The sequence below is a fragment of the Pygocentrus nattereri genome, chromosome 17, assembly GCF_015220715.1.
Source record: "Pygocentrus nattereri isolate fPygNat1 chromosome 17, fPygNat1.pri, whole genome shotgun sequence".
NCBI lineage: Eukaryota > Metazoa > Chordata > Actinopteri > Characiformes > Serrasalmidae > Pygocentrus > Pygocentrus nattereri.
This window is the reverse complement of record NC_051227.1, coordinates 13058658-13073624: the sequence shown is the minus strand read 5'-3', so window position 1 is coordinate 13073624 and position 14967 is coordinate 13058658. Positions and strand designations below refer to the sequence as shown.

General features: G+C 41.6%; 1 protein-coding gene across 1 annotated transcript in view; it reads right to left on the bottom strand.

Annotated features, from left to right (window-relative positions):
- Positions 1-14967, bottom strand: part of plppr3a (phospholipid phosphatase related 3a) — a 36730-nt gene that overhangs the window by 4554 nt on the left and 17209 nt on the right. Inside the window, exons 3-8 of the mRNA XM_017706303.2 lie at positions 14520-14620; positions 10826-11011; positions 10088-10217; positions 8449-8644; positions 7252-7309; positions 1784-1957 (exon numbers count right to left, since the gene is read on the bottom strand). Coding sequence (XP_017561792.2) covers positions 1784-1957; positions 7252-7309; positions 8449-8644; positions 10088-10217; positions 10826-11011; positions 14520-14597 — 822 coding nt within the window. The 5' untranslated portion in view covers positions 14598-14620. The remainder of the gene's footprint in view (positions 1-1783; positions 1958-7251; positions 7310-8448; positions 8645-10087; positions 10218-10825; positions 11012-14519; positions 14621-14967) is intronic.

The following is a 14967-nucleotide window of genomic DNA, read 5'->3' as shown; positions in this document are numbered from 1 at the left end:
GCATCCTAAAGCTCTGAGACGTGAAGATGGCAATGTTATTCCCGATCGCCTGCACTCTGTTACACTGTCTGACACTTCCAAGAATTCATTTCCAATTCAAACACAAGCAGGAGTCTATCTATGAATCTATCTGCGATGGTGCATTCTGGGAAGAAAAAATAACAACATGTCACAGAATGGTGTCTGACTGAAGAAATGACAGATAAAAAAGAGAGAGAGAGAGAGAGAAAGCGAGATGGTGTGAAAGAGCGAGAGAGAGAGCGAGAGAAAAAAGAGCTGTGAAATTGTTCCCGGCGAGTCGGGATGATTTCTCTCTGTAACAGAACAGAATCCTATATATAGAGCTGCAGTAGACGGCTTAGAAAACACAGCGAGAAAAGGCAGAAATAAATCTGAGACTGAGCGTCTGACCCAGAATCTCAGCAGGCAGGCCAGAGACTCCGCCACCACAGCAATAATTAGACCCAAAAAGATAAATGGAAACGGTTGGAGAACCGTGGGCACAGATCCGCATCCATAACGCTAAACTCTGTTCATTAGCATCACCATTAAAACTGAAAACTTTAAGGATAAAAAGTCCCATTTTCACACCTCTTCCGCCAATCGCAGCTGAGACATGCTTAGTGTCTGAGGTTTGCACTGGAGCTATAGGGCTAATGTGCTAACTGCACGCCTGATTGTCACACACTTCCCAGACAGCGGACCATTCCGGGCCGATTCTGGCTTGGTTAACTTTGCAGATGTTGGACATGTGGGCCAGACTAGGGCCAGAACCAGGACAATTTTATTTGTGAACTCAATTTCTGGCAGGAATGTGGTTCAACAATGTAGTTGGGCCAGATTTGGGCCACATCCATTAGTTCTACTGACTTTACAGTGTGCAGGCCTGATCTGAGTCAAGGACCCAGTCATATACTCGTTTGCCCTCAAACTGTCAAAGTAATGTATAATGGAATTGGCTGGATAAACATATGGACAAAATTCAGGCTTCTGGACGGCTGCTGCTGTTTTCAGCTATGCTAATATACTCTAGGCAAAAAATAAGTGTAAACATCTTAAATGTAGATCATGTTCCTTGTTTTAATCATTATTTCTTAAAATGAGCAAAATTATCTTCATTATTTCTTAAAACACAAACAAATCTGTCAATGGAATCAGACACTTTCACCAGATAAAATCACTAAAAACAAGTAAAAATGTACAGAAACAAGTGGTAGAATTTTAGAATATTCTTACAGCGGCCGCATAACGAGATATTAGATTTATTGACTATATTTAAGATGTTTTCAGTTGCTAATACACCTTTTTTCAGTGTATCTTCTTTAGTTTTACAGTGGTTGGTGACTAAGCCAGCTAGACAACTGCTATGTTAGCTCACTGGCTAACCACAGCTGCACACAAGCCACCCCTCTGCTGCCAGCCATGCCAGTTATCTTCATATTTTGCTTCATTTTTTTCTTTTTCAATGTGTTAAACTCAATAAGTTAATAGAAACTGTGCATCAACATTTACATGACATTTCTAACTGAATGCATTGACTTGTTTTCACAGAGAAAATGAGCAAATCATGCAATTTCACCTTTTAATGCCATGTACTTCACTGGTCCTTTTCACCCCAAATAATTAAACAGTACTGTGGAGTATGTGAGGTCATTCGAAACTTACCATGCTGCTACACAAAATAATGATCTAGTACTTTGGTGTCCTACACTGACCTGGTTAAGCAGAAGACCTGTAAAAGTTACTGTAATCAGAGCTGTGGCGGTTGTGGCAGGTGTCGTACCAGATACACGGCGATTCCGGCTCCAATGACGAAGCCCACGTAGACATCGATGGGGTGGCTGCGGTACTGCGTGATCTGCGTCAGGCTGGCCAAGGCAGCTGCGATAGCAAAGGCAAACACCAGCACAGGCTTCAGCAGCTTAGTGCTGTCTGAGATGGTGGAGTTAAAATACATCTGCAGGACAGAGGAGGAAGCATGTTAGTGCACTGAGAGCACCTACACTCGCTATCAGCAAAACCTCACTGTCAGAATAAAGATACTGTCCAGGTATGTTTCCCATTACTAAAGGCAGAAACACTGTAAAAGTACCCTCAAACCTCCAACAGTGGTTTTAAGGTCCATAATAGGAGACCTATTGTGCTTGTTTTTAATGTTGATCATTTTATTTTTGGTCTACTAGATTTATAGGTGGATTTACTACTTCTATGTTCCAAAAGCAATTTATTTTTTATTATACTGTACTCTTATTATGTCTAGGATGCTGTTAGGTGGTTGCTATGGTGTCCCAAGTGGTTGCTAGAGTGTTGCTAGGTAAGTACTATGGTATCCCAGATGGTTGCTAGGTAAGTACTATGGTATCCCAGATGGTTGCTAGGTGATTGCTAGGGTATCCCAGATGGTTACTAGGATGCTGTTAAGTGGTTTCTATGGTGCCACAAGTGGTTGCTAGAGTGTTGCTATATGATTGTTATGGTATCTCAGGTGGTTGCTAGGGCATTGCTAGTGTATCCCAGATGGTTGCTGTTAAGTGGTTGCTATGGTGCCACAAGTGGCTGCTAGAGTGTCGCTAGGTGATTGCTATGATATCCCAGATGGTTGCTAGGGCATTGTTAGGTGATTGCTTGGGTATCCCAGATGGTTGCTAGGGTGTTGCTAGGTGATTGCTGTGGTATCCCAGATGGTTGCTAGGTGATTGCTGTGGTATCCCAGGTGGTTGCTAGGATGTTGCTAGATGGCTCCTATAGTATTCCATCGAGACTGGGGTGTTTCAAGCAGTTATTGCTAGATGGTTGCAATGGTATGCCAAACGGTTCCTAGTGTGTTGCTAGGTGGTCACTATGGTAACCCAGGTGGCTGCTAAGGTGTTGCTAGGTGATCGCTATGGTGTCCCTTGTGGTTGCTAGAGATGCTAGGGTGCTGCTAGTGCATTTGTATCATTATTCTGCAAGTGGAATGCACAAACTTTTTTTGTACAAAAAAAAAAAAAATTGGCCATTTGTTGATAGTCATGTGATACAAAAATTGCACAACCAAAAAGCTGTATCCAAACCCAATTCCTGATCAATTCCTGATCAGACCAAGCATTCTGGAGTTGGAACGGTTCCTATTTCTCGAAAATTGCAGAGCAAGTTAACAGACAAATATCTGGATATAAGAATATAAGAATAATAAGAAGAAAAAGAACATACATTCAGGTAACCATAGTGGCAATGCAATGCAGCTTCTGATAAGGACATTATAACTGACATCTAAAGTTTTGTGCAAAAGATTTTGATATATAAAACGCAAATACAAGCACTCTGGAAATGTATAGTCCATAGTTACCGCTGAATAAAGTGACACTTAGCAGCCAGTCAATCAGCAGTTCTAGAGCTAATGAGTTTGTTACCATCTATTCACATTTTAGGCCTAATAAGAGCAGTATAAGCCCCCCTGTACAGAAATGTTAGATCTCCTCTTGGATTTTTCCTTCCCCACACCTGCCTCTGCTCATAACCGATGTCTGACCGTAGATGAGTCTCAGTGCCAAGGACACGGCTGCAGTTGGCCGTTACATCACATCACAAGGTTGTCTCGTTCTGTGAGACACTTTGAAAGCGGCAGACAAACGCAAACTGAAAATCTGAAGGAATTGGCTGGTGGATCCTTCCAGACCGTCAATCACCCACAATCCTCGGTCAGAATAAATGGCAGAAACAGCTGTGAGTGGGCGAAAGCTGCAGCACCAGAATTCATAATGAAATAGTTCTACAGATAGACACTGTATTCAAGATCATATTGACAGCATACAAGATGAAATGATACATCAAATGCATCACAGTTTCTAAGTTTGCTTTCAAGCATTACTTTCAGTAATAAACCCGCGATAGCCATCAGTTAATGTTACGTGTGCATGACGTGATATTTCATAGCCTAAAATCACATCCGTTGTTAAGAAATGACCATTTTCTTCTGGTTTTATGATAAAATATCTAGAATAAAACAATTCTAAATAAGAGCGTTTTCTGTTGGGGTCTAAAAGGTTGACAAAAGACGAAGCTTCTGAATTTTAAATAGGGAAGTGAAATTTATGTTTATACTTTTATTCACACATTTTAAAAGCCCGCAGTAGCTGCATTGTTTATAATAACAATTTATTTTCGCTATAGTGATCCAAAAAGTGATCCTGCTGGCTGCTTAGGGGCCACGCAGGTTGAGATGCATTGAGGGACAGTGTGTGCAGAGCTTTAGGCCATTTCTGATCCCCAAAAAGCTTTCAGCAAATTCTTTTTCTGTTATATCTCCTGCTGGTGTGGGTTCTAGTGTGACAGAATTGGTTACTGCACCACGCAACAACAATCTGATTGTACGCCACTTTATTCTTTTGCACAAAGGTTTATCCAGAGGAAAGTTATGTGAGCATCATCGGTTTGAAGTGTCAGGTATGCGTGTATATTGTCGCCTCAGCACTTTTCTGATACGTCAGTCAGAAAACGCACTGATGTAAATTAACGAACAAAATAAAAAAAGAAAAGAAAAAAGGCAAATACGTTTGTGTGATGTCACTGTTCATGTCACGTATCTACTGCTTAAAATTTCAGCAGCCCAAACTTAACCGCTTAGAATCTCAGGCTTATTACATATTAGGGGTGGGAATCTTCAGGCACCGATTCCATTACGATTAAGATTCAGAGGCTGTGATGCGATTATAAAATGATTTTCTTCTAAAGTAGAGTATCTGTAATGATCTTTAATGAATTTACTTCCAATATCTTTTATTAATAAAGCTAAAGGAAGTGATGTGACTGAACTGGAAGGCTCTCATTCACTGCTTTGGTTTGGAGCTCTTGAGATGCTGCTGCTGCTCATCTGTGATAAAATGCGCAGTTACAGTGAAATAAGATCCTGTGAAAATGGACGTCCATGCAGCACGTCATGGCCCTCCTGCCCGTTTTCTTTAGTGATTTTATAACTCCGGATTTGGTCTCATTGTATAGAGTCAGGAGTCACTGTGTCAGTGGGCAACATAGCACGGAAGCCCTGTTTCTCAACGAGACTGCAGGTCACTTAGCAACACAGTCTCTCCTGGCGAGTAGCTACAAAAAGGCAGAGAAGGACATTTATGATGAACAACCAGAGACAAATGGACTTATTCGCATTTAAAAGCGGCGCAGTTTCCTGGAATGTTAAATCTGCAACAAGAGACTGTCAATCACTAAAAAGTTGCGAAGATGAAGTTTACATCAGTCAGAATTTAAGGTGGAACAGAAAAATTCGAATGAGAAGCTGGAGAATAATACGTGACTTCAGCCTCGTAAAACAGCCGAACGATGAGAGACATTTTACAATAAGCTGCTCTGCTTCAGAGGAAACATTTTCTGGTGGAGATGGGAGGAAAACCGCTACAGCTGAGCTGAAGCTTAAAGCAGAGCAAAGTACGTCTGTGTTTTCATTCATATCTTTTAGCCTATACTGGGACATTATCACACACTGAGACACACTGGACATTAAATGCTGTGGCTGCCAAGGTGGTTTGACGTTGTTGAAAGGACTAATTGGCTCTTCTGAACATTTCTGAACAGTTGTGACTCCTGATTGAACTTTGCTTTTAATGCATATCCAGTCGGATTTCTCGCTCATCCAGCTGTGTTTTGTTATGTGCTACCACAGACTGACTGGGCGCTGCACTTCCGCACTACCAAGTTCCACTTTACGCATTCCGTCAATACTACAGCATAAATTAAAATTGAGAAAATCCATTTTTGACATTTGTGAATCGATTCAGAATCGTTCACGTCTGCATCGCGATGCATATGAGAATCGCTTTTCTCCCACACCCCTATTACATACTAAAGCTTATTATTCAGTAACTACAAGGACGTTGATGCAAACTGTGTACAAAGTGTGTAATAAAACAGGGGGCACTGGTCATTTAAGGGGTTAAAACACCTTCCTACACCCCTGTTCAGTACTGCGCTAGGGCTGTATAACATTAGCTTAGCTAACATTGCTGGAACTCAGTAGTTTAATGATAATAATAATAATTTGAGCCTTTGTGGAACCTTAGTGTCGAAGTCTGTACATTCTAAACAGCCTTTCTTCATCCACCACATTGATAATGCTAATTTCTACTAGTTCCCCAATGGCTTGTCCCTATGTTAAATTAGCATCAGGCTAACAAGTTCATACTACAGAGCACCAGCCACTGATGCAGAGAAAACTCACATGAGCAGAGCTTGTAAAAGCACAGATAATCTGCATCTCCAAAACATCTCCAGTAACAACAACGTTTTTAATATTGTGGCCTACCAAATTTCAAATTATCGGCACAGGTCTAATACATACTGTATATTTCAAACTTTTGAATAATAGCACACAGTGTTATGCATCGTTTAAGGTCAGCATCTAAGGCCGCCTTGTGTGTCAGACCCTTCATGAACCAGCATCCTAATCTTCACTCTGAGACACGACTGCTCACTGACACAGTCCTGGTGTGCCACATCTGCTCATCTGTGTCAATTAAGGATGAAGATGAGGCTGGTGTCTTAATTAACAGTTGGATTCTTACACTGAGCTCAACGAGGCAGAGCTAACTGAAGCTGACTAACGAGGAGCTCGTTATGCAGGGGTAAGCAGAGAGGCTGGGGGCTGGGGGTCGGGGGTCAACAGACTGACTGTATACTAGAAAACCAGAGACTTCACATGGAAGTGACAGCTGCTGAAACAACCACAAAACATTAGTGCAGTTTCAACATTTGATTTGTTGTCTTTGTAGTATTTTCCTTTAAAAGTATGGTTTACTTGATTTGCACATCCTTGCATCCTATTATTATTTACATTCTGCACAGCATCCCATCTTTTTTGGAAATGTTTACAGATAACAGTGAATCAAACAGAATCAGAAACCACATAATCACGTCTATTAAAGAGACTGAACACCTCCACACACTTTGAGGCGAGTGCTGATTAAGGCATGAGGCTAATTGGTGGAATGCAAGCTTCTATTACTTGTTATCTAGATTAGCTGCGTAGCTCTACTGCTAAAACTAAAGACACTAAACATGTCTCGGCTGATGGGCATCATGTGGGATGAGAAGGGAATTGTGTATGTTAGAGTGGTGCAGTGGAGGATTCTCAGACAGAGCCTATAACAGTGCTGCTATTTCAGTATCAACACTTGTCAGAGTTCAGATGAAAAAAAAATAACAGAGGGTTTTGTTCGCGTGTCTCGCTGCCGGTGCCAGAGGGAAATCTGGAAGAATGCTTACGGATATGTAGACAGCTGCGAAGCCGGAGAGCGTTGCATGCTGGGAGGGGAAAGTTTTCCTGATCAGAGAGAGAGAGAGAGAGAGAGAGAGAGAGAGAGAGAGAGAGGAAGGTGTTTCAGTGAAACATGAAAATAAAGCAAACATCCCAGCACTGACTCAGAGTTTGAGGCTTAGAGTTTCATGTAAAACAGAGCCCAGAGGAGGAAAAGAGGGAGAAAGAGGAACAACAGTGTCTACATACATGCATGACTACCTCTGGGAAAAAAGAAAATCAGTAGTATATTTGAAGTGTTCGGGTCACTCTGCTGAAGTCAGAGCTGAAACCCGTGGGATTTAACTGATCTGACTAAAACCCTTCTGCTCTGAGTGACTCGACACCTGAATTATGATTTTATTAAAACTAATGATCGAACATTCCATTCTGTCTCTACCAAAACAATCATTACTCTACCAAATGTGTGAGTAGTGACTGTTTCAGTGACAATTTCAGCTCATTTTGAGCTCAGAAACTCTGCTTTAAACAGCTGTTCACGCAGAAAATCACCATATTTATCATTAAAACACTAAAAAGGGCTGAACTGCAGAAAATATGGTGATTTTTAATGTTTCTCACTGACTTTTAGACTTTGGGACACATTTTCTTCAAAACAATGGGATCTAACTGCTCACCATGTGGCCATGAGGGACAGGGATGCAGCCTCACCTCCTGCTCTAAAATGCAGGGGGCGTGGCTAAAAAACTTTAGTTGCAGTCATGAAAGTTTTTTTTATTTAAAAATTTAACTCAAATCCACGTTAAAAGATCTTTTAAAAATGTTTTAGTTTAGTAAGCTTTAATATGTTTTAGTGCCTTTTAGCAGTAAAATATCTGACTGGTAGATCGCTTAGTTAACATCAGCTGGCGGTAATGTTAATTAATGATAATGAAGGATCCATAACATCACCAAAACTAAAATTTTCTCCCTTGTTTTAAATGAAAGAGATTCATATTGTAGCATGCCAACATGGTAAAAGTCTTAACAGTAATAATACATGGAAACTTGCAAAGTTTAATTTACCACTAATCCGTCTTAAAGGGACAGTAACAAAACCAGTCTGTTTACTTGTAGGGATGAAGACTGGTCGGAACGGCCAAGTTAAAAAAAAAAGCAAGATGTGGTTTAAATATATATTTTTACTGTAGTGACTGTGTGCGTACCTGGCAGACAGGATGGCGTACTGGTCTCGCCCTGAGCAGATGTCCTGGGTGATGTACGGGTTTATATCACAGGCCACACCAGGCAACGTGTAATTGGGTTTACAAACGGTCAGGAAGAACGGAGTGTGGTAGCCGGTGGAGAGCTGAATAACATCAGTAACCAGAGCAGTGGCACACAGACCAAACACGTGGACACCTAGAGAGAGAGAGAGAGGGAGAGAGAGAGAGAGAGAGAGAGAGAGAGATAGAGAGAGAGGAAGGGAGAGGGCGAGAGCGAGAGAGAGAGAGAGAGCGAGAGAGGTCGAAAGAGAGAGAGCGAGAGAGAGCGAGAGAGAGAAAGAGAGAGAGAGAGAGAGAGAGAGAGAGAGAGAGAGAGAGAGAGAGAAAGAGAGAGAGCGAGAGAGAGAGAGAGGTCGAAAGAGAGAGAGCGAGAGAGAGAGAGAGAGATAGAGAGAGAGAGAGAGAGAGAGAGAGAGAGAGAGAGAGAAAGAGAGAGAGAGAAAGAGAGAGAGAGAGAGAGAGAGAGAAAGTGAGGACACTATGACACATTCAGTAGGACACTGTGCTACAATAGCCCTCACATATGCTGAGGGTCCAGTTTATTAGCTACATGTCACTTGTCCTCTTAAACAGTTAGCTCAGCTGTGTTGCTTGTCAGCCAGGTAACATGAATAATATTTGAACACTGTTCTGCCTTCATAGCCTGCAAATATAGTTAGTTATATAGCTGTACTATTCCTGTCTTCATGTGTGTTGCATGAGACTAAAAATAATAAAGTTATTCGCAATTCTACCAAGCAGCTACTAGTAGCCAGTTTCTGTATAGGTACATGTGGCCTGAGCTCGTCCCCTGGGCCCCAAGGATGGCCTTAAGAGCCAACAGGAAGGCGGGGACCGAACTTCGAGCCCAAGCGAAACCCCATGAAGACAGTGGGGAGAAGATGAAATCCATGAGGGAGTGGGGGGTGGCGTGCGAGTCCTGTGCTCCAACTCCTGGGCTCCAACTCCTGGGCACTGCATCCGGTCCTGCGGCTAGGCCACTTTGTGTGCCTTACGTTTGATTCAAGCAGCAGAGCACCTGAATTGAGAGGGAAAGAGAGCTTGTCGCTCCGCATCGCTGTCAGCGCCCCTGCTCCGCATCTTGGCTGCTGGGGTCGAACATGAGGCAAATTAAAATAGTCTCGCTGTGGGACTGTAGGTGGTGCCCAGGAGGCGGGGCATGCCGTCCCCCACTCCCTTGTGGATTTCATCCTCTCCCTGCTGTCTTTGCTGGGTTTCACCTGGGCTCGGAGTTCGGGCCACACCTTTCTGCCAGCTCTCGCCGCTGTCGTCAGGGCCCAGGGGACGGGCGCATGCCACAGTGTAAAGCCACAAAACTATACATACTGTAGTTTTAGCTACATAAACCTACCTGAGGTTTGTTTTTGGTGCTAAATTCGTCTCTTTCTTGCATCTGCATGTAATTTCTTATGTGAAAGGAAGAGGAAATAACCTGATATTGATGCTACAGTTGGCTATTTAAAAAAATGTAAAGCTGAGTTGGTTGCAGATGAAACAAGCTCCACAAGGCTTTACATTATGCAACACAGGTGAAATGCAGTTTCAAGCAGCTAAAAGTGTAGAAAAGAGTCGAGCTTACCAACGAATCTGACAGTCCTGCGTAAGAATGAGTTGAAGTTGCAGCCGCCGGCGTTGATGCTGGCCTCACAGCCAGGCCGGGCCTTCAGCCGGGACTGCATGCAGTACATCAAAGCTTCACCCAGCATGATCTGAGAAGCACAAACATCACACGTTACTCACTTTACACTCCAGCTGCCCGAGGCTACACTTCCCTCACTCTCTTCTTTAAACACCTAGTGCGCTAAAATTAGACTCAGACACACTGAAGAGAGACATTCTGAGTGTAAGCCTGTCGGAAGAGTTCTTAAATCTGGCTTATCAAGTAAAATACCAGATGAGTGCAGATGAATGAGTGCTGAAAAACTGGGTTACTGTTTACACACACATATTAAACAGGGCTGTACGTCAGGTTTTTGAGCACATGAATCTCAGTAAGTTGAACAAATCATGATATTAACTGCGGGAAACGTATAAAAGGTTTGTATTTTAATGTTTATGTACAGATGTAGAATTTTCCACACAATAATACAGATTATTTTTAATAATACAGGGGTGCTATAAACAGCATTTGAGGAAACCCACACATGCACAAAGGAGACAAAACTGTTTATTACAAATAAGTCTGACTTAAGACTGACTATCATTTAATATGGGAAATTAATCAGCGTAAAGATGAACAGAATACAAGAAAAGCTGCATTTAGAAGGAGTTAATGTGAGAGTGTAAAGTGTGATAAGTGTTTGTTTTAGCTACTGACCGAAGCGGCCGGGCCAGCAAAGGCCAGGCTGAGCAGCATGAGCAGCGGAATGAGCTCATCACCCGTCTCCACGTACGGCATACTGAGAGAACGGTCAAAACAACGGAACCCCACTTTAGCCGGCTGGAGAACATCGGTCAGCTCCAAAAAATACAGAGAGATCATAGAGGAGGCCACGATCGGCAACTGAGAGAGAGAGAGAGAGAGAGAGAGAGAGAGAGAGAGAGAGAGAGAGAGAGAGAGAGAGAGAGATTGGAGAGAGGGAGAGAGAGAGATAGGAGAGAGGGAGATATGAGAGAGAGAGAGAGAGAGAGAGAGATAGGAGAGAGGGAGAGAGAGAGAGAGATGGGAGAGAGAGAGAGAGAGAGATAGAGATGAGAGAGAGAGAGATAGGAGAGAGGGAGAGAGAGAAAGATGGGAGAGAGAGAGAGAGATGGGAGAGAGAGAGAGAGATGGGAGAGAGAGATAGAGATGAGAGAGAGAGAGATAGGAGAGAAGGAGAGAGAGAGAGAGAGGGACAGATAGGAGAGAGGGAGAGAGAGAGACATTAAAAACAAGTGCTTGCTTTCTTTATTTCCGTGTTGTTTATGTTTTTATTTATGTAAAGCACTTCAAATCACTGAGGATGAAATGTGCTCCATAAATAAACTTAGCTTACCTGTTTTTGTGCATTTTGACTTTGTAAAGCCACAAAATGTAATATTCAGTCTGAACAATCCTCATTATTTACATTTAAATGACTATAGACTGCTGATTTTTTTCATTGTATCACAGGTATTTCATTGTTTATACTTTAATATTCTGTTAAAAAGTTAATCCAAACACGTGTGTACTCCAAAAGAGAGAGCGGGTGGTGGGTGGTGGGTGGTGGGTGGTGGGTGAGGTGGCAGAGGTGGTTAAGTGGATTTCGCTGTGAGAAATCTGTGAACATTCACTGGTGCAGTCATGCATAATTCACCACCTCCAGATCTACAGCTACAGACTGAAAATGGGTTTTTCTGAATGAACCATTTACTGTTTCTCTGATTTAATGCATGCCTACTTCAGCGAAAGTGTGATCATTAACTCTTAATCAGGCCGAATACGTCCGATAGCTACTTAAGTCTCCATAATCCGGTCTGTAATTCCATTTAATCTCATTAAACTCTTCCTAATAAAAACACACAACTGCTTCCCATCACCTTCCATTATCCACGAGCATGCTCAGAGCATCGGGGAGGAGGTCTGAGCTCCTGACCCAGTAAATGTGAATAAATTAGCACGTTAGCTGCTAAATATTCACTCAAATCTGCCAGGATCTCACTTGTGAGTCACAGCCGTTCTGTTTCACTGCGATTAACGTAAAGAAACACCTCCACCTGCACTACTAACGTCACAAATACAGGTGTATATCTCTGATCAGACCCACAAAACGAGTCGTCTGATGAAAAACACATGATATATGCACATCAAACAAACTTCAATCTGTATTAATAGGCCAAGTAATTAAACTGGTGTGGTGTTTACAGCATCCATGGCCTACGGTTAACACACACTGAGAGGCAGAAGAATTGCTTTGCACATATTATTAACAACAAATTGTTTCCTAAACTTTGGTGCATTAAACAGAACTGTGCCTAACGACATCCCTTAACCGTAACACCTCACGACTCCCTGAGTGGCTCTGACATCGCCATTCTGTAGTCGGCCTCATGCCTATATTATGATTCCCAGGTCTGAGCTGGTTTTCTCTATGGAAACAAATACATGGTGTTTTGGAAAATCACTGCTAATCTGTGGTAAGTAAAAGATGATACATTTCACTGTAGGGATATTTTCCCCCCATGGGCTTCACCAGGTCCTCTGAATTCAGCTCACTGCACTCTCAGAAATAACTGTCACTGGGGTGGGACACTCAAGCCTCCATCTCAGTCTCTTTAGTCAGGGAACATAACTGAACCATAATCCACTGAAATGATGTGCTCTAAGCTGTACTGACTCCCACGCCCCGCCTCGCCTCCAGGCTTTTATTCTACTGTTCTGTTTTAAAACATTTGGTTATGAAAAGGTACAAATACCAACTTTTCACCTGGAGAAACTGATTTAAGCTTCACAATCAGACCTTAAAACCACTGCAGAACCTTTGAGGGAACATTTACACTGTTTGTATGTTGATGAACGAGAACTGCACATGAACAGAACCTTCATTACTAACAGTGTGGTATTGAAATACAGTGTTAAACAGGTCAAGGCTGTTGCAGGTATTTTTTTTCCCCTTTTTTCTTATAATACATGAATAAAATAGAAAAACACAAACTCCACTCCGTAGAAAGCACATGCAGGCCTTTTTTGAGCTGAATTTAATAGAAAGGGCAGATCTTTCTTTATATTATTTTTTAATTATGTTTTTATTTGGAGAGAAGTTAGATGACACTGTCTTAAAAGTACCATGACATTTTGATCTGTATTTTCTGAATCAAATCATTTGTGTAAAACTTAATTTATTTATTTATTATTTTTTTACTTGTTAAGATGTAAACAGGCTGGGCAGGCGAGCCTTTTAGCATCCACACTCTGCGTTGTGTTAACACAGCCAAACATTAGTTGGCATTTAGAGGCACGACACTTAAAGATTACAGAGATATAAGAATTCCATCGCTTGAATGATACGACATGATTGATTGTGAACTAACATCGTAAAAATGTCCATTGTGATTTCAGATTGACTTTAAGAGGCTTTGGCAGCAGTAGAGGACTTTACCCTGCAAAACATAACGTCTTAATAAGTGAAAACGTCTGAAATGTAGTGAATAAATCTAATATCCCTCATTATGATTCTATTACTTCTTAATCTAACAACAAGATTTGATTGTAAGTCTTCAGAAACTGATTTACTGTTCAATGTGATTGAGAATCAGGTTTGAATATGTTACCATAACTGTATCACTCCAGTGACCGCTGGTCGCTAAGCAACAACACTCTGAGTGGAATAATCTGACAATATTTAAATATTCAGTACAATCTTTCAGGGCTTGTTTGCTTTACATTTTCTTGCAAAAAAAAACGTCTTAAATGTAGTGAATAAATCTAATATCCCTCATTATGAGGCTGCTGTAAGAATATTATGAGATTATTCCACCTGTTTCTGTACATTTTTACTAGTTTTAAGTGATTTTATCTGGTGAAAGTGTCTGATTCCATTGGCAGATTAGTTCACGTGTTTGGAGAAATAATGAAGATAATTTTGCTCATTTTGAGAAATAATGATTAAAACAAGGAACATGATCTGCCAATGAAATCAGACACTTTTATAAGATAAAACTGCTTAAAAACAAGTAAAAATGTCTAGAAATAAGTTCAATAATCCCACAATATTCTTACATCAGTCGCATAATGAGAGATATTAGATAAACTGACTACATTTAAGATTTTCACTTGTTAAAATATTCTTTTTTGCAGTCTGGTGTAAAATTCCATCATGAGTGCTTTTTAAAAGGTACAACACAAGAGGGAACACATTATCGTGAGCATCACAGCTGTGATTCGGTCACAGGTTCAGCTCTGCTTTATCACTGTCTATTGGCTGAACCTGAATGTTGTTTAGACCAGTTAGTCTGTAAAGCATTTCACTGACCGAACCGCCTACAGGTCAAATACTATCTTACAGAAGTTCAGTAATGTTTTCACCCCAAACAACTCCAAACTCAGCTCCTACCTCCACAAAGTAGAAGCAAGGCAGCAGCGTCATACTGTCTTTGGGCAGCTTCTTGGGTTTCTCTTTGGGAGACATCATCTTGGGGTTGGATCGGGAATGCGCTGGAAGTAGAAATCAGACAGTTAAGAGAGTTCAGGTAAATCAGGATTATAGTCCATATTGTTGACATACAACCAGTCCAGGGATGGGGGAGCAGCTAAGTAGCGCCCTAGTTTCTGTAGATAGGCACAAATTTTTGTAGCTAGTAGCTGCAGCGTCTACAAATAATGCCTAATACCCAGTCAATAACTGGGCTGGTGGCAACTGTGCAGTAATGACTGAGCCACGGACAGGTCGAGCAATCGGGCACGCACTGATTACCACTTACTTTAGTGAGCTTAGCTCAGGGGTCGCAGCCAAAATATTAAGAAGAGCCGTTTTGTCCTTTCAGCAATAATTTAACCACCTT